The sequence below is a fragment of the Sebastes fasciatus genome, chromosome 3 (assembly GCF_043250625.1).
Source record: "Sebastes fasciatus isolate fSebFas1 chromosome 3, fSebFas1.pri, whole genome shotgun sequence".
Classification (NCBI taxonomy): Eukaryota; Metazoa; Chordata; class Actinopteri; order Perciformes; family Sebastidae; genus Sebastes; species Sebastes fasciatus.
In genome coordinates, this window is record NC_133797.1 from 16,700,896 (window position 1) to 16,721,308 (window position 20,413).

Genomic DNA, 20,413 nt, shown 5'->3' on the forward strand with positions numbered 1-20,413 from the left:
TTTAATTGGTTGTAGTTGACCTGATGTTAAGACGCTATAAAAGATTTTAGCTGGAGGAGTGACATCGCAGACATCAGAAGCAATACAGCTGCTACGCCTCCAGATGCTGCTTTCTTCCCCCCCACCCCTTTTCTGTCAGCCATCTATATAATTAATAGCACTTCAAATATGATAGTCTCGAGCTGCGGTTGAAGTAAATATGCAATTTGTTTCTTGATCTGTTTTTAGAATATTAGTGCAGTGCCCGTTCAAATTGTGACATGCCTGTTCAGAACGGGTCGCTTGGCCTCTGGTGTTGCTGTTTGCAGCTTTCTCGAGAACCGCTCATCCAGACAACTTCACACTCAACACTGCGCTTCCTTGGGTCCTGACTGACCTGCCATGACATAGCAGTGCTAGAGAATAATGTGGTATTTGGGTGCAAAAGCTCACACATTTTATGGCCTCAATGAAGCCAAACCCACATTCAATGTGTATGAATCAGCCTCAGATTTTACACACGTCGATCAGATGAATGGTTGTCGAGCCAGTTACTGTCCAGTAGATCTCCGGTCACTCCGGTCTCTTTTTTCATCTCTTCTTGAGTGTACTGTAGCGAGTGACGGACAGCAAGCTGTACCCAACATGCCGTTCGACGGTGTATCATTTAATATTGTATTGCGCAACAGAGACCGAGCTGTACCTAGCATGCTATTGAGTGGTGTAACAGTTCATATTTTAGCGAGTGACAGAGAGCAAGGTGTACCCTGCATGTCGATCGGATGAACAGTTGTCCAGAAAATCGCTGGACAGACACTGACCCATTCCAAATCTTCACACTCTCGAACCCAAGCATTTAAGGCGCGATCCTGCAAAGTTGGTGGGGGTTAAAGGCTGTTCCCTGTCAAATCGTCAAGTGCTCGAGGGCTCTCTTGCAGACGTTTTGAGCCCTTTATGCGCACTATCCATAAGTCCGCATTTCTGGAGACTTTGCCTGAGGGAATTACCCATAATTCATAGCTTTGTGACGTTAAATACGGGGTTACCACGGGAAGCCCGGAGGCACTAAAGAAGAAGGTAAACAAAGAGGACGGCACATGGGTGTTCAGCCTGGCTTAAATTTACACAGAAGCATTAACATTAAGGAACACATGAAATCAGAGGAATGCAAGCGTTAGACTATATTACGCACCTGGTGTTTATTCATCAACAATTTCTTTTAATTTTGATTAATGATGCTGTTTTGACAAAAAATAGTAAATTGATTATTTGAGTTACCTCTCGTCCGGTGAGGCAAGAGCCTGGAAGTTGTCGTCAAGGTAACGTGATAATGTCGCCGCAAAGTGCTGTCCCATTCGATTCCTATTTATACCATTTCAAACCCTTGCAGCCTCTCACACTCAAGAATTTACCAGGTGACGTCAGTTAGGTCCCTGAGGGTTTGGAGCTTAAAGCCTTGGGATTGGGCCATCCTTCCATTTTAGTTAGATTAGCTAATAATCTGGACCTTTCACTGCTTTATCTTGGCGAAGGCACTTTGCTGTCTGGAAAATGTTATGATTTAGATCAGTCGAGGTGTAGACAGATACTGGTTGTTGGCTTAGAAACTGATCCCTCTCTGTCACTGTTTGTCTTCTTAGCTGTCTGCTGTTAACAATCAAACAGCTGCTATAATACGTATTGCATGCATGTCATCATATTGTGTATTTTCCCTCAATTATCATCTAATTATCCCAAATTGTATTTGTTTTTATCTATGTTCTCTTTTATAACAAGGTCATTGAAGGGGATATGAAGTAATATTTGTCCTTAACTGACCTCTATAAGCAGGAAGCAGGAACTGAAATACAATAGATAGAACTGATCTCCTCCTAACCTCCCCTTGAGCGGTTATTGTAATGATGCAAAAAATAATGTCACATTTTCACTGTGAGGATGATTAAGCAAGTGAGTTACTACCAGGGTTGAACAAATGTGTTTGAAGAGGCAATGTTACAGTACAAAAGGCTATGGCAGTATCTGCTCATACCAGGTGCTGTCTTGCAGGACTGTCTTTTATTACTGAGCCAATTTAACGGCATGGAGAATAGCAGGAAAGTGCCACATGTATACAGACCAGAAAGTGAGATTTTCAAGCAGCATTAAAATCTCAGCACCTGGCTAGATTGTGATGAGATCAGATCAATAATGTCATCAACCTCCTAAAGATTCTTTTAGCTTATTTTGTTTTTTATCACGGAGCAAAAGTCTTGCTCCGCTAAATGAACAACAGCGTCTGTTTATTGAATCCCACGGGGATCAGTGTCTGATCCCATCAAATAACATGCAGAGTTTGTCTCCGGGGGAGATTTTTGATATGACACTATGGCCTCATGTTCCAGGAAAGCTGCTCTGTTTTCCAATTTCATGGGATATTGTTCAAGCTTAGCTTTTGTCCAAACAATTGAAAGATGTATTGTCCAGCACATACACATTTAAATGTCAATTGGCAATGTTGAAAACACCTTTGAAGCAGGGCTGCCTCCTCTTAGTCGACTAATCGGTCGTTTCGGTCTTAGTCGACTAAGAGTTCTTTAGTCATTTTTTATGCTTGTTTTCATGCTGACTGACTTAATTTTAAGAAACTTATTAACTCATCTCTGGTAAACAGAAGATTTGAAGTGATGCTTTTGTGCGATTCTTTTTGGAGAAACTCAGTTTCACAGATCTGTCGATTCAAAATCGTATTAATGTTAGTCAACTAAGAATTTCTTTGGTCGAGGATGGCCCTACTTTCAACATAATGCAGTCCAGTGCAGCACCAACACTAACTACTACTGCAGGGCTATTATATTTCCTTAGATTTTACAGGTTTACTTAATAAACTTGTAATCTCTTATATCGTTTTTGAAGATGTTTTAGTTCTAAAAAACTTTTAAGCCAATGTGTTACTCATTTGCTTTCTGCATAGACTGTTTACCTGCGTGACTACAACAAGAAAGGCAAACTGTTATTAGACAGTGCTGCACTGGTTACACAATTCTCTCAGTGAATTATTCTTAGCTACTAAAACGTCTTATACCAATATACCCATCCATAGTGTCTATTAGCAGATGAGGCCTGCAACAAGTGTTTCTGTCCTGGGTAGAGTTGGCAGGAATGCAGTAGGCTTGCATAACCTCTCAGCTTAAAGTTACCGCTTCCCTCAATAGGGAAACGCTTGAATGATTTGAAGCGTGCGAAACAGTCCGAGGTAGCTGTATCATCTTCCTGTCACTTAACAATAGGTGTTGTTAGCTGACTGCCGGAGGAAAGGTAGCTGGATGGATGGATGGATGGATGGATATAGGCAGAGAGGGGAGGAGGGGCTGAAATTCTTGAGGCTGAAGTGTTTGTAGTCAAGCAGTGATTTGGTAACGCCTGCCTACCTTTGAACCTCCAAATTACAAATTGTGAAGGGATCCTCTGAATCCATGTGATACTGTAATTCTCTCAGATCCTATTTCACCCTCACGACAAAGAAGGAATGCAGAAGAGAGACGAGGGCAGGAGGAGAAGGGATGCAAAAACTGTTTCTCCCATGTGCCCTAGAATTCTTTTTCTCATATTCAGCTCATGTCCTATTCCCACAAGTGTAATCCTCTTTGCTGCATAATGTTCCTCTTTACTTTCCAGGAATGTGGTGTGGTCAGAGGTGTGTTAATCCACCGGTTGGTGCTTTTTGTTCTCACTACATCTCTCTCTCTCTCTGTCTCTCTCCTTTTATCCTTCTTACTCTTTCTCCACCCTTTACTACTTTATCTTCGATCAAACCCCCTCCCCCCCCACTCCCCCCCCCATCCCCTTGAACTCATTTCCTTTTGTCTAAAGAAGAAGAGCTGGACTATTTAACCCCACCAGTGTGGGCCAGTCACCTTCCTATCTTTCTTCCTGTGGACCATCAGCCAGCGAGGGTAGTGATGGAGGGTGAGATTCATCGATCGACCTCCCCCCAAGTACCTTCTCCCCTTCTTCCCCATCTTAGCAACATGCATGGGGCTGCACTGTGCGGACTGCAGAGCAGTGAATGTCACTCTCAACTATTTTCTTATGTCTTCCTGTCCTCCTCTGGCAGAAGAGACACCACCGAACAGTAGTTTTTGGTAGAAATGCCAGCATAAATGCCAGCATGAATGCCAGCATGTCACGGTCTTCACCACTGCTTTTTTCTTTCACTCTAAGAAACAGTTTCTCAGTACCAAAGACCCATTATGATTTTCCTTATTGCTCTGCCCCTTTCTCCTCCCTCATTTTCCTCTCCGGCTTTTTTTGAGCACCTGGAACAAAGAGCTCCTCCTTCCCTTTAAAACCATCATCAACATGGACATGACTCCTCCATCGCTGCTAGAAAAAAGGCCTTGAGTTCTAACCAGTGTTATCTTCTTTAGAGTCGAGCATATCCCCAAGAAAAAGCTTTTCTGCTAATCTCTCTGTCAGTGATAGAGGCGTGTCGGGAATGTAGCATAGCATACCTCAGTGGAGCTGACCCAATAAATCACTCCACTTTGCATCACTTCAGATGTGTCTCAGCAGTTCATTTAGCGTACAGTGAACACCCCGGAGGGGCTCGCCACCTCTGCTATCGCAGGTTCCTGCAGTCCTGGGGCCGTGTCGAACTGTCAAATGGTGGTCATATCTTTCTGTTATCTCTCAGTTTTTCCATCTCTCTGTGTCCTTTCTCCGTCTTGTCCCTTGTGCTCTCTCTCCGTCTTGTCTGTTTCTTTCTACATGGACGAGGCCCTGGCTGCGTCTTGTGTCTGGCATGTTGCTGATGCTCACGGAGCTGCCTCTGTCTGAGAATGTGACCATTTCAATAATCCCTCATTTAAATTTTTAAGCTGTTTTTCCAGTGCAACGGGCAAGTGGAGACCTGTGCTTCTACCACGCTGACAATGGACAGTGTTGCTATGGTTTTCTGCAATCGCAGTAATGAGAATGCCAGTTGTTTACTGTGAAAACCAGGGAGGAAAACAGGGTTGACACCGCTAATTAAAAAAGTGACGAGCGTGTGTGTGCGTGCGTGTGTGTGTGTGTGCGTGCGTGCAAGTGTGAGTGGCGGGGACATAATCTTGTGGGAGAAAGAGACAGTTGTGGGGTTTGTATTTGGACTGTGAAGAGCTAAGCTTGCTGTCTGACAAGGACAGGACAAATCATTTTAGTTTGTTTTGATAAAGAGTTAAGAAGCGTTAATATCAGTTCAGAAAGAAAGTAATTTTTTTCAACAGGCTTTAAAAAAAAACACAGTGGCCTCCATATTCATGTGGTGCACACCAGCTGTAGCACAGACACAGTGGCAGTGCAACAACAACTGTTCAATTTCAGTATCATTTTGACACGACACCTGCGTTTCTTAGAAAACGCAGGTGCTTAGAATACCTCTTTTTGCAAGCACAAATGCAAACAGAAACTTTAGCCTTATATATTCGTTGTCATTTTTTTTATATCTACTGATAAATTTAGATCATAATATTAAAGCTGCAGTGAGTAGATTTGGAGCAAATATGATTAAAAAAAGCTATTTTTATAAAACTGTCACTATATCCTGACAGTAGAGCATGAGACAGGCACTCTGAAAAAAGTCATGTGCCTCTGTGTCCTCCGGTGCTCCTAATGGCATCTGCAAGATTTCACAGATTGGAGGAAAACAACCAATCAGAGCCGAGCTGGAGCCTGTCGTCTCTGAGCAGCTGTCAATCACTCGAACTCTGACCAAAGGCGACAAATAGTCATTACAGTAACAGAATATTGATTCATATTTGATCAACGCTGCCTAGTTTGACCGTTTGATCGGAGTTCACGAGTGATAGAGAGCTGCCTCCGTTTAATGAACAGCCAATTGGAACACTCTCTCTGAAATGATTAGCTTGCTCATCACACGCCCACATGTAAAAATAAATGACACTCCTAAATGTCGGATCCTTGTTATCCTATTCAGTGAAAATAACCCTATAAAGGTTTCACTATACTGGCCCTCATGTAACAACTGCATTCACAAACTGACCCCTATACACCCAGAATAATTTATAGTCATGGAACATAACATAAAGCCTGGCGGGACTGGATTCAACAAGCAGACGGTCAGTCCAAATTCCAGCCGCGCCTACTGAATCAGCCAACGTGGCTTTAGTAGACCAGCAGCTTACCATTAATAGAAAGTGGGTTCTGACATATAAACTAGGCATCTGCTCCGTCATTCATCTAAATTAATCTATGGTATCTGTTAAATGGAGATGGTATGCGGCACTCAAAGAATGCACCCCGCATATGTCCACAGAGCTAAACGCGGAGCCATTTACAAAGTGCGGCCGGCCAAGATGAAAACGAGCCCTCATGTGCTGTACAGTGACACTAAATCTATTTGTGATGGTTCTAGTGTATCCCAGAAACGGGGGGGGGGTGTTCATAGTCTAAGTTATTTCTATTCCTCGGAGCCTGTGTTATCATTCCAGTGTGATGAATTCCTGTGTAGTCACATGTTGGATTCTCCCCTTTTGGGCCTGGTGCTCCCGACGGACCCCACAGAAGATGCTTTTGTGATGAAATATTCACTTCCATCAATACCCGTTGTCTCCGTCAACATCCATAAGCCTTTAAACCCCACACACTCATTAGGAATTACTCAGGGAAAAGTGTTGAGCCAAAGCCAAGAGTGGCCTTAAATTCGTTCAGCCATTCATAATCTGAGCCTTTATTTAATTTGAAAGAATATATTAAGCTCAATGACATGCCAACTTTGACATTAAAGGAATTATAACTGATATCTTACACAGCTACAGTATGATTTTGTCTGATATCTGAACAAAAATGTTTCCTGATGAATCATTGCAATACAATTTGGCAAAATATGTGTTAATTCTCACAGGTTTTAAAAGTAATGTTTTACTCTCAGAGCCACTTTTTGTGATTCACTGACAAATACCAAACATCGCAAGGACTATTGCTAGTATATCAAAGTATATCAAAGTACTGATATAAGTAAAAGTAAGAAGAAGTAAGAATACATTTTGGAACCAACCCTCTTCAATTCAGTGATGTTCTGCAAGAGCAGTGGCACTATTTTCTTTATGAGAAAACTTAATCTTGAAAATTGCTTTAGGAGGAAAAGGAGGTTTAAAGAAAACTGAAATGAAAAATCTTCCTCTCAGTGTCAGAACAGCATAACTCCAGGCTACTCTATAATCCCTCTCTTTCTCAAAGTACGTATGAGCGCAGACAGAATCAAGAATGTGCTTAACTGAGTTATTGAGTGTAGTGACGTAGAACAAATACACAACAAACATGGTCAATTACAGTAATGAGACTAATTAGTTCATTTCCACCACAGATAATGGCAGCATGATCAATATTGCATTAAAGGGTAACTTTTGTATTTTTCAACTTGGACCCTATTTTTCCATATTTTTGTGTCTATGTGACTAATGGGGACAACAAGTTATGAAATTGGTCCAGTATTGAGGGAGAACGCTGTAACCGGCAGCCGCGAAATGAGCTGTGAGGGCAAGTGAGCAGGGTCAATGTCACGTTACTTCCACTGAAAGTGCTTGTTTTTGCCACTGACAGGCTCAGATTGTTATTAGAAGTGTCTGACAACATTATGGAAAGGATCCTACAGAGAAAAAAACATTTTTCTTACCTTTAGCTTGATCCGGTCTGTTTGTTATTGTGTCCAAGTCCGGCTCAAGAAGAAGTCTCGTTGTGAAATCTGAATATCTGTATACTCTGGCTCGAATAAATACGGGCGGCCATCAAATTCAAAGATCTCATGCACACTGTTGAAATCATCTAAATATTGAGCCATGACATTGTAAATCTTTTAGATAACACTAAGCTACACTTTCTGTACCACAACGCAACAAACTCTTGTGTTTCCACAATGAATATATTCCACTATTCCACCATTGTCTTCCGGCACATGTCACTTCGCCAGATTTTGAGACTCTTTCCATTATGTCAGACACCTATAATAACAATCAGAGCCTGTCAGGGACAAAACAAGCACTTTTAGTGGACGCAAATGACAATGCCAGCTTGCCCCATTAACACTATATTGCAGGTTGTGAGCAGCTCCTGTCTGGAGCGCTCTCCCTCAGTACTGGGCCAATTTCAGAAATTGTTGTTGTTACTAGTCAGTCAGACACAAAAACATAGGAAAGTTCAGGTCCAGGTTGAAAAATACCAAAGTTACCCTGTAAGAAAGATGTGCATCTAGAATACATATTGGCCTTTTCCACAGCAGACATTTTTCTTTTGCTAGGAAAAGCACAGGTGTAAGTAACATTTTAGTCAGGACTCCTTACTTCAGGTTTTAACAATTTATTAGAGAGGGCAGAAGCCTCACTGTGTGGACCACCTCGATGAACGAGAAGGTTGTGAACATGCAGTAAAGAGAACGTGTGACTATAAAACGACTTCTGTCCCTACCTGAACTACCGCCATGCTCCATTAATGATGGCTCCATTTTCCAGCCTAAGTAGGGAACAGACTTTAATTAAATATTATTATTAATTACACCTTACAGTGTGTAAAACTGTCTGCTGTGAAAAAAAGGCAATAGAGCTATCTAACTCTTTTTGGTTTCTTTTTCTACAGTTTGAATGCTTTGTTATAAATGCAGTTATAGACTGCAGTCTGCTCTCATTCACTGTTAGTAGCTATACCTACTAAAAAGTAATGTCCTGTAATTCGTATATATCCACAAAATCAATTGGTATGTAATCCACGGAATTGTGGACCAGGAAGTATATAGAGCGACAAACGCCATGTAGGAAGGAGGTTGGAGTGGATTGGAGTGGACGCATGAAAAATGAGGAAAAACTTTTACTAAGAAATCATACAAACCGTTATATGAGGATACGTTGACCTGTAACACCTAAATTGAATGCAAACATCATTAATGTTATTAGTTACCCCTGTGCGTTTAATAGTATGACCTGTCAATAATATCTGCCCTATACAGCCATCTAGCTCGTATCGGTTGGTTTGCAACAATTTGGATGTTGTGAATGTCACTTTACTTTAGTTCTTTAAAGTAAGTGTCCAATGGTGTCTATAGTAAGAAATACAAATGTTTACTTCTTTAACTCTGCAGTTTTAATGAAGGACACGTTGACTTGTCATTGCTGGAAGTATACAGGTGTAACTAATAACATTAATGGTGTCTCTGTTCCATTTAAGACTGTCAGTAAGTCATCTCAGGGAGATAAAATGCAAAACACCAGGGCCCTGGAACTGAAATATATAAATGAAATGAGGACACGATTAATGTTATTAGTTACACCTGTGTGTTTCCTGCTATGACATGTCAAAACGTCGTTATCTAACTAGGTTGGTTGGTTTGCTGCAGTTTTAATGTTGTGAATGTCACTTAACTTTAGTTACAGTCCTTAAAATAAGATTTCAGTGAAGAAGAAATGAACAGCCATCATAAACCCTTCACGTGGAGTACGCTTTGACTTGTCGTAGCAGAAAGTATGCAGGTGTAACTAATAACATTAATGGTTTCTCTGTTCCAAGTCATTCCAGTGAGGCAACATACACAACACCAGGGCCGTGCGACTGAAATATATAAATGTTGTGCTGTGCGACGGGTATAATGACTTGAATTTGCATAAGCATTTGACAGGTGTTGAGCTCAGGGGGCATATTCCTTTCTCCCAGGAGCCCCGAAGTCAGACAGCATCATTTTCTAATACGGTTTTCACGGGCGGTTGTGGGTGAGATTTCTCTACTTTTATGCCTGCATAAAAATACTGGAATTATGTGTGGATGTTGCAGGAACTAGCACATGAAGTCGTGGTGAGTCAGAGGATATAATAGCATCTTTTATCACTTGCAGGTAATGGGCAGGTTGACAGTCGACACTGGCTTCCTGTTAAATCATCAAAGAGGGAAGTCGCAGGCGTGTCAGAACATGGCACTTCCTCGAAGACACCCCCGCCCCCTCCAAAACACACACATTAACACACCGATGCACAGACAGACACATAAATGGATGGGCGAGGTTTGACACCGTTGACCTCTTCACCTTTGCCCTCTGACTAATTTCACCTCTGTGTAGGAGTCTCTCTCTCTCTCTCTCTCTCTCTCTGTCTGTCTGTCCTCCAGTCCTCTTATGCCGTCTCTCTCTGTCTGCAGACCTGAATGAGTGCGGACTGAAGCCGAGACCCTGTAAACACAGGTGCATGAACACATATGGGAGTTACAAGTGCTACTGCCTCAACGGCTACATGCTGATGCCTGACGGGACCTGTGGAAGTGAGTCTGTCCCTCACACACACACACACACACACACACACACATATACACACACAAACACACACATCACTGGTTGTATTGTTGTGGATATTTTCATCCCCGATCTATTTTCCCTCCATTTGTTTCTGCTGTGTAGCCTGGACGTGCTACTGTGAAGCCTTTCTTCACTTCACTTCACTACAAATGTACTCATCTGAATGCGAGTGCAAGGCAATGCTGATGACATATGCTCTCTATTATAAAATACGTTGTCCCACTTGTGTGAGTACATCTGACAGCAGCCTCGCAATCTTATGATAGACTGTTTTGATTAAAGCCCCACGTTGATGCACTTCATTACAGCAGCTCCACAGTCTGCAGAACCCCTCTGAAGAACCCTAAGTAGAAAAGTATGAAAGACATCCCCTCAAGTGAGTGTGCAATTCTTATGGTTTGCCCTGAGGTATTCCACAGAATGGGAGTTAATGCCCGTACATGTCTCACTGTAACTTCTGTTTCCCACCTGATAACTATTTTCTCCTCACGTTTCCACTCGAGCATAGCGTGACTCCCTCCCTCCTCTTTTTAATTAGTTCTCTTTTTATCAGAGGAGAATTCATTTTCCCCCTTTTAAAGTCTGAATTGCTAACCACTTGAGGCAATCCCAAACAATTCCAGGTGTTGTTGTGTGATGATGGCACGATAGTGTTAAACACCTTGCCGCTCTTCTTTTCTCCCCTGCTACTGCTTTGATCAATAGATCGCTGTAGCATTTAATCAGCCTGGCCTGCCTTAGTCATCAAACTGTACTCCAGGGTGCCTGCGGCAGCTGAAGTAGCAGCGGCAGCATGAGCCTCACTTTTAATTTCCTTTTTAAGGTCCGAAGTTATTGAGTGAAGCTGAACAAAATCTTTTCCATTATATTATTATCATTTTGTAGGGTCTTGATCTGCCCGGCACGGCTCCACAACAGAGGCGTTGCACAGTATACACACACACTTTGATGGGGCTTAGATGGATTATGATTCTTTAGGTGTAGTGAAGTGGGTGAGGGAAGCGTGGGCTAAGGTGTGAGCACAGAGCGACTGCACAGCACAGCAATCTAATAATGGCAGTGTGTGCTGTTCTGTTGTCTGCACCTCAGGGTCTACCAAGCTAATATCAGGCAGTAGCCTGGCTCTCACACACTGGCCGGAGGATAAGGATAAAGTGTGAGCGTGGATGTGAGAAGGAAATAAAGTGACAGTGTGAGCATTACAAACTACCCCACCTCCCACCTTTTCTCTCCCTATTATATGTGTTGTGTTTCCCTTGTGTCCATCAGACGCTCGCACTTGTGGCATGGCCAACTGTCAGTACGGCTGCGAGGTGCTGAAAGGAGAGGTCCGATGTCAGTGTCCGTCGCCGGGGCTGCAGCTGGCTCCGGATGGAAGAACCTGCGTGGGTACGTCCCAGTCTTTATATATCTCCACAGGCCTGAAAACTGAGCCGTATGTTACCACTCCCTTCCGTGAGCTACTCATGTAAAGCATCACAAACGAGAATGTTTTACTTTTATTTGTGTATGTTCTTCTCAGCCTTTAAATTGATTATCAAATGCAACTGTTTTGGCAGAGCAAGAAAGAAAACTTGGCAGTGAAACTGCAATTTTGGAACTCAAACAAAACCTTCAGCGAAAGCTGAAATTCATCCAAAAATATTTACCAATATGTCTTTTTTTGCTTTGATGCAAGGACCCCAGCAATTTAGCAGGCCTTGTCAACTGAATGGTGACTTTATTCCACTTCCTTCCTCCAGCTTTCACAACAGAAATATGATCAGAGGAAGCCCACCCCCGACCCTCCTCCTATCCTCCCCCTAACCTCGCCTCCTCCTTTCAGAGGGGTAACTAACAGATGAAGGGGCAGTTGAGGCAGTTAACCTGTGTCAGGTTTAAATACAGGCTGTCCCAGACTGGACTGTTCCTGTTACGCTGCCTTATAGTCCCACTTAACTGTGGGCTGCCTAATGGGGGGCGGATTTCTAAGACAGGACGGACATCAATCATGAAAAATGATGGAGGAGGGGGAGGAAAGGTTTCCTGCAACAGGTGTTACGACAGTTTATTGGAATGTTTCCGGATCCATCAAGAAGTAGATGTTTTATGGAGAGTTTTTAATCATATTTATGGAGGTGATGACTTCTAGTAGCAAGAGCCTTAGTTGAGAGTCTGAATAGATGCAGAGCTGTTTTTACTCATTATGATACTGTGAAATGTGTCAACACATTGTTGTTGTAGCTTTAAACGTTGCCTGTTTCAAAGATCCAGTTTAGGAGTAAAAAAGTGTTTCGCTGGGTGTAAAGAATAAGACTCTTTATCAAGCCACTTATTCCTACTTACAGCAAAGTGTAAGCACATTCCCATCCTACACATATTTTCTATTTCTATTGATGCACATATGATGACGAGTTCTTTTTTTTATCCTTGCAAGTTACTCAGATACATGTTTTTCTGCAAAAACATAATTTGTTTTTTCAACAAATTGTATCTTTTTATTTGTATGAAATAGCTCCTGTACCAATTGAAATGTGAAATTAATCAGTCTAATATTTTTGATATATGGGATGTATTAATTGGGACGACATATTAGAAAATTATGATAAATGGAAACAAAAAGAAAACCAAACTGAAACAGGAAAGCGTTCAAATTTCCAAATTTCGACCTCCAAGCGTTCCAGGTGCATCGTAAACAAAAACCATGGCTGACTGTGAAAAACTGATGTTTCTTTTGCAAGTGTGCACTTAATTGAACACTGCAGTGCAGCCTGCACATTTGTTTTGGCTTTGTTTTTTTTCATTTTCTCAAATAGTTTTTTGTGCAGAGAAGATAACTTTCAGAGAGTGTTTACCATAACCAGCTACAAAATAACATGGCGTTGAGCTGCTGCCAATTTCCAGGTCCATGTTGAAAAATACTGAAGTTACTGTTTCAGTCCAAATTTAAACTTTTAGCAGTTTGCCAAATACAGGCCTCAGTGTTTGGATTTATGATTTGATGTTAAAAATAGAGTCTGTTTTAAATTTCAAATAGCGTTTCTTTTTAACTGTGCACCTGCTATTTGTGTTCTAAAAGTGGATTAGGCCAGAAATCCCTTAAGAAGGGTGTCAAATGATCCACTAGAAGGACGTATTGACTTGTTTTGCACTGTGACAGAAAACTGTCTGATTAATGACAAAGTGTATTGATGTTTGTGCATTGTTGCAGAAGTTCAGTATGCGGCGGCTTCGTATTTCAATGCTGCCTCTCATAGAAATTGCTTAATTCATCAGACGAGTTGTCAAGTAAAACACAATTGCGGAGCTTAATATTGGCTGATGTATAACTATGAATAAAGGTTTGAATCGGATGCTTAAGGATTTGCTGCTTTGAAAGACGAGTCGTGGCTGTCTTCAAAGCTAGATGCGGAATTCATAAAAACAGGCATTTGTAAGCAATATTACCATACATCTTGACACAGTGATTATATTTATGTGTGCTCGTGTATGTATTACATAATAATTCACTACTGCTCTGTCAGTAGCTAAATAATTCAACTGTTGGCCATTAAGCAGGTCCACAGGAGCAGTTTGGGATTAAGCACCTTGCTGATGAGATCCTCAACAGTAGTTGTTAAGGAATAAGAGAGCTCTGCCCACTTACTTCACTTGCTTGTTTTCCCAGCTGGTCCAGGTGTGTCTGTGTTAAGGTCCTTTTACAAACAACAGTCCCTGTGGCTCCACGGTGTCTCAGCTTCATTATGCAGCAAATAAATTAATAATTTTAAGGTAAATGTGTAAGCCTCTCTGTGTCTAAATATTAATGCCCACATGCCTGCAATGGTGATCAACAGAGACACTTAGAATAGGTCTTTAAATAATGAAACAAGGTATTGTGCATTGTATTCTGCTCACTGAACAGAATTCCTAATGTGCTTTGTTCATAAATGAATACTAACCAGGGAAGGTAAAAAAAAAAAAAAAGCCTCCTGGGGTGAATTGAGATGTTTCTTTAATTTTTATTATTTTTTAACCTTGTTTCCCATTGCATTGTGTTATTTAAATGCATTATATACTGTATGTGACAAACTTTAAAAGGATTGTTTAGTGAAAACTGCTGAATACATTATATTTTAATTTGAATATTTTCTTCTGTGTAATAAGCGGCATCTCTTTTTCTCTTGCAGATGTGGATGAGTGTGCAGCAGGCTTAGCAGTGTGTCCCAGGTTCAGGAAATGCATAAACACCTTCGGTAGCTACATCTGCAAGTGCCACGAGGGCTTTGACCTGCAATACATCAATGGGAAATACCAATGCATAGGTACTGTCACAAGGTCTCCGCAGTGAGGCGTTTACAGATAAAACTTGCAAAGGTCATAAATGTGCTGAGATGTTTTGACTTATAACCAAGTTATTTTCAGTGATGCAGGTGTTGTTTTTACACCAGACGCTGAGGGAGCAAATAGAAAAAATAGCGCACAGACACGTACACATACAAAAAAATGCACATTAAACAATAGTCCGGTGCCCATATGCAGCCTATAGTACACCGAAGCAGTTTTTGCTTCCTGTAATTATTCCTCCTGTAACTGCAGAAGATATCTACAACCAACCAGTGACTAAGTACATTTAATCTGTAAATACAATTTTGACAGATTTGTTCTTTACTTGAGTATTTTGTTTTAATTTTATGCTACTTTATACTTCAAGTTCACTACATTTCAGAGGCAAATATTCTACTTTTTACTCCACTGCATTTATCTGACAGCTATAGTTTTTAGTTACTTTGTAGATTAAGATTTTGCATGCAAAATTTTTGGTCATTTTATGAAATATGATGCATTATTATAGAATAATCTACCCAGAAGGCTCCTACAAAACAAAACAAAACGAAAAATGCAACAAAACTACTTGGTTAGGTTTAGTAAAAAACATCATGATTTGGCTTAAAATGAATATGTTTGTTATGTTGTTAAGCTACGGATGTACACACGGTACACTAACAGCGGTCTCCTGTGTGAAAGTCCTGTGTTTGTTTGACCCATCCACCACCTTCCACCTCCCGATGTAAACGTATATATAAACGTATTTGTGATTTGTCAAAAAAGAAACATAATCCGTGACAAAATACGTTTCCCTCAAAAAATATTTCACAATGCAGTATCATTGTGTGGGAATGTAATTTTTAGGAGACAGGGTTGTTTAAATTAGCTCTGCCTTGACCTGCTACAAGGGATAATGTACAGCGAGCCAGTCATTGTTGTGAAAGAATCCCCGACAGGGCGATGCTGCACCTTGACACGAAGGGGAGGGGTCTCTCATCGTCCTGAAGGGGTTTCTTTCACAACAATGACCTGCTAGCTGTACAGTATCCCGCTTATTACATGGCTACTTACTTAAGAAATCAATATTTTGTCACAAAAATGGTTCGCCAGAGTCCGACATCAGCGCCCATAGCAACGGTCTGTTATACAGATATTACAGATCACAGAATGCCGTGATTGACCAATCAGAATTGAGTATTCAACACAGCCGTGTAATAAATAATAATATAACACAGTGGAAGGGGCCATTTTGCAGAATTAGTACTTTAACATCTGATACTTACATTTTGCTGACAATATTTCACTCTAATAAAGTAAAATATTAATACAGAACTTTTACTTGTAACAGAGTATTTTTACACTGAGGTACTGCTATGTTTACTCTTTTTCCACCACTGGTGCTAACTACTTTTTAAGACATTGATTTTACTGTATTTACACCTGCAATATTACAGTATAGCATCATATTCGGATGTTGGATTCAAGTGTTTTCAAAATCAAAACAGCTAAATCAAAAAGTCAGTTGAGGCTGTCTCATGAAGAAGGCTTACTGATTCCTTTCTTTTACGTTTGGAAAGTACTCTGTAATTATAGTAAATAAAGAAAATACATAATAATTGAGGATAAACTGAAACCACTTCAGAATACTTATTTAATTAACTATTAATACTGCAAAACTAATTCAAACTACCGTTTCTATTTCATGTTATTAAACTTTGCCCCTGCAGTGCACTTTAGTGTTATTTACACCATACTTATGAATACATGCCATCTAAAATTAATATTCAATACATATCAACATGGTTACCTTGAATCTATCTTAGCAGCATCTGGAAAATGCACCATCTCAAATCTTTATTTATTCATTTTTTAGAACAAATGTAAAAAAGAGAGAAAGAAACAGTTGCTGTTAAAATGCTTCTAAGGACCTTGCAGCTCGATCTCAGGGATGATTTTTATAACAAACAACTCTGTTGATGATGTTTGCCCTGGCATTAATAGAGGGATCACTGTTATTCACTAAAATGGTTTCACTAACAGTACGTATGACATAAACTTTGAGCCCTCCTTGAAGTGGATGTGAAGCAATTATCCTTTGACATTCTACTTTCATGTCTGATGTTTATTTTACTTTTGCACCCGGTAGCTGAATGTTGATATGTTTCCATTATCTTTCAGATGTGGATGAGTGCTCTTTAGGTCAGAGCCACTGCAGCAGCTTCGCCTCCTGCTACAACACGCCGGGCTCATACAAGTGCAAATGCAAAGACGGCTACAGGGGGATGGGCCACGACTGCAAACGTAAGAAATGGGAACAAAACCCCTGGCCCCGATGCTCACTTTTCCAAAGAGGAACGGGGCCTCACATTTTTGTTTTCTTTGCCCATGTTTCTTAAAAAGCTAAAAAGCAAAAAAAGAGGGAGGAATAGCCTTGCAAGCACAGAGCCGGGACTGAAATTCCTCTCTTTGTAAAGGCTGTCAGTCATCACTTAAATCACCCTGCTCCCTTATCACATGTGCCCAGAGTGACTCCTTTTTTTTTTGACGTCTGGCCATTTTAATCAGCCAAAAGACTCATTATCAAATGTGAAATATATCTTTTCCTGGTCTCATTTTGCTTGCTGACACACAGTTCATTAGTCTGCGCGTCTGCAGATTTTTACAGCAGCTCAGTGGACAAGAAGTCATTTATACTCCACAGTTATTTAATCATTTAACAGACACAACTGGTGTAACAGTCCATAGAGCAGAGAGGATGCCTCCTGGCTTAAAGCACGCTGCAAATATTTCACCGTCGCCTGCCCAAGGGGGGTGTGAGCCACAAGTGCTCTGGGAGTCGAGTTGCAATATCCTATCTGTGTATCACATATCAAAGTCGCCTGCAACCTGAGGAGGCAATAACTTCTCAGTTCAGACCTCTTGCCTTTGTCCACTCTCATTCCTCACTCATGAAACCCTTATGAAGCCCCTCCACCACCACCAAACCCCCCCAGTCTCTGTCTCTGCTCCTGACGTGAAGAATGTGCGCAGGAACAAAGGCGAAGGAGGTGTTACGTTGATGACATCAGCAGGGCGAGGGTGATCTCCGGGGCACGGCAGCCTGTTTGAGAGTAGAGATCATTCCACACACACAGAGCAGCTTTAGCCTGATGCTGCGAGGCCTCTGGCTATGAACACACAAAGAATCACTAATCAGGACGAGCCCATGAACGGATAAAAAAAAGACACTGTCAGAAAGCAATATTGATTTCACAAAAGCAGAAATGAACTGAACTTGGGGTGTCTTTGTGGGTGAGTTTCTGAAGGCACCGTGTCATCCTCTGGAAAATATGTCTAGAATTATCTCTAAAAAAAACAAACCCCAAATTGAATGATTGTGAACTTGCAGCGTGATGATTTTATGCGCCTCTCTTGTGTGAGCTTTTGCTCCAGTGAGATTTGAGACACCCAATTTGTTTTAGGATGCTAACATTTAGTTAATAGATATCAGGAGAAGTCTCAGTAGATGAAAGAAAGCCCTCCGTGCAAAAGGCAGACTAATCATTGCAGTTAGTCTGCAATTGTATGCCTCATTAACATTTAAGTGCTCATATTTCATTACTCCATCTGCATTCTCTTATTATTTCAGCCATTCCTAAGGTGGTTATTGACCCCCCGAGACCGGGAAAACTGCCTCCAAATCATCACAACCGCATCCCCGACATGGATCAGAGGAGGACCACCACCACCATCCGCCCACCAGTGACTCAAAAGAGAATCTTCCCAGTTATCCCTAAAACAACAACTGCCGCCACAACAACCACGACAACCACGACAACCACGACATCCACGACAACCATGACAACGACCAAAGCACCTCTGCCTCCAAAGAGGGTCACCCCACCTCCACGCAAGCCGGCAGTTCCCACCCGGAAGCCCTTTATCCCAACCAGGAAGCCACCAGCACCCACACGCAAACCCTACATCCCAACAAGGCCAGTGGCTCCCACCAGACAGCCCCAGACGACGCCACCGGTCACACCTGTAGACAACACCATCCAGAAAGAGGTCACCAAACAGAGAGGGGATGTCCACAGTAAGAACTAAATTTATATTTTATTCAGTTTTAGTTTTACATAGATGACATTCATTGCACCTTTTAAATCAACGTATCCTCATACAACGGTTCGTATGATATCTTACCAAAAGTTATTCCTCATTTTTTGTGTGTTTTCCTACGAATGTCCAGCACGTGACGCATGTGTCAATTTCCGCTACAGTCTTTTCAAAGTTAACTTCTGTCTTCACAGGAAACCACTTAATTAGGTTTAGGCAACAAATCTTCTTAGGTTTAGGAAAAGAGTTACGTGACAAATAAATCAACGTTGGCTCCTGGTTTCACACAGGATATGGACGCCAGTCTCCTGGGCGAAAGTCCAGTGTTTTTTGACCTCCCCATCCACCCTGACCTCCTCCCTACGCAGCGTTTGTTGCTCTATATACTTCCTGGTTCACAATTACATGGATTACATACAAATTGATTTAGTGGGATAAATACAATTTGCAGTGCATTGCTTTTCGTACGTTTAGCAACGAACGGTCTGTTTAAATACACACGTTAGTTCTTGACCATCTAAATCTAAGAGTTATTCACAAACATAATTGAATGATTTAAGTTATAGATGAGAAATCAGCATTTTGTGTCTTTGATCACATATGAAATTATAGCCCTCTCTACAAATATGAATATTGTAAGCAAACCTGAATTAATTAATTTTTTTTGCCACTTGGGGGCAGTACACAACATTGACATATTATCACCTCATATAGTTGTTATAGTTAACTTTTAGCAAACAGTTGTCTATTTGCACATCCAGGAGATACGGAGCATTATTATAAATAAACAAAAAATAAGTCCCACTTTATTCTCCTTTTAGCTCTGCTTTTGGTCTCTACCAACTCCTGGGGGAATTATCTGGCTCTGCTTAATGCTCCACTTTGTTCACCAGCTAGTTGCTAACTTTGAGTGACTGCTTTTTCTTACTGAGCAGTTAGTGTACAGTGGTACTGGTACTGGTAGTGTACTGCTGTGTCTGGAAATGACACTGATGAGAGCAGTGAGAGTGAACCAAAATAGCAAAGTTGTGAGCCGTAGAAGCAAAGCGATGAGCCGAACGATGCTAAAACGCTCCGTATAGCTGAGTCGACTGATGATTCTCTGTGGGTTCATCACTACGAGCAACACCCTTCACATAACACATAACATATATAGAAGTACCCATTGATCATATAAAATATTGATTAGATGATCTTAAACAGCTCAGAAAACATAATAACTTGTTGTATTAGCAGGTTCTAATCTCTGTATTTTTTTGGGTCGCAGACTTTGACATTAAAAGGCACTTATTTGTCTTCATCAGCTCCCTGACAGGTTTCCTCTAACCAAATTGGAGCATATTTGCATATTTCTTCATCTGAATCCTGGAACATTTTGTTTATTATGACACATGTCACCATCTGGGGAATCAGTAGTGATGTTTACTCGACAGATGATGTGTATTATCATATTCATTTTGTATTCAAACACATGAATATGTGCACACAGCAGTTGGCAGTCAGTGCCCGTGTACACAGTTTATCTGCCAGCTAACAACAGGAAAGAGTTCACGCTAAACATTTAGCAAGAAGATTTGAAGGTTGTGTTTAATGTAAACTGGTGAAAATGGTTGAAATCAAAGGTCTATCAGATTCATTATAAGGCAATGAGAGCTTTGTGTGTTAATGCTTTCAAGTAGCTGTCTCGCTGTAACCTTCGCATGTGTTCTCAATCAAGATATATCCACCCCCATATTGCAGTATGAA

General features: G+C 41.1%; 1 protein-coding gene across 4 annotated transcripts in view; it reads left to right on the plus strand.

Annotated features, from left to right (window-relative positions):
- Positions 1-20,413, plus strand: part of npnta (nephronectin a) — a 56,871-nt gene that overhangs the window by 27,731 nt on the left and 8,727 nt on the right. For 2 of the 4 annotated variants that reach the window (XM_074629285.1, XM_074629283.1), the window contains 6 exons: positions 3,829-3,924; positions 10,132-10,251; positions 11,555-11,674; positions 14,434-14,568; positions 16,751-16,873; positions 18,201-18,647. In XM_074629285.1, the coding sequence (XP_074485386.1) occupies positions 3,829-3,924; positions 10,132-10,251; positions 11,555-11,674; positions 14,434-14,568; positions 16,751-16,873; positions 18,201-18,647 (1,041 nt within the window). The remainder of the gene's footprint in view (positions 1-3,828; positions 3,925-10,131; positions 10,252-11,554; positions 11,675-14,433; positions 14,569-16,750; positions 16,874-18,200; positions 18,648-20,413) is intronic. The other 2 variants (XM_074629287.1, XM_074629286.1) reach the window with 1 other exon arrangement.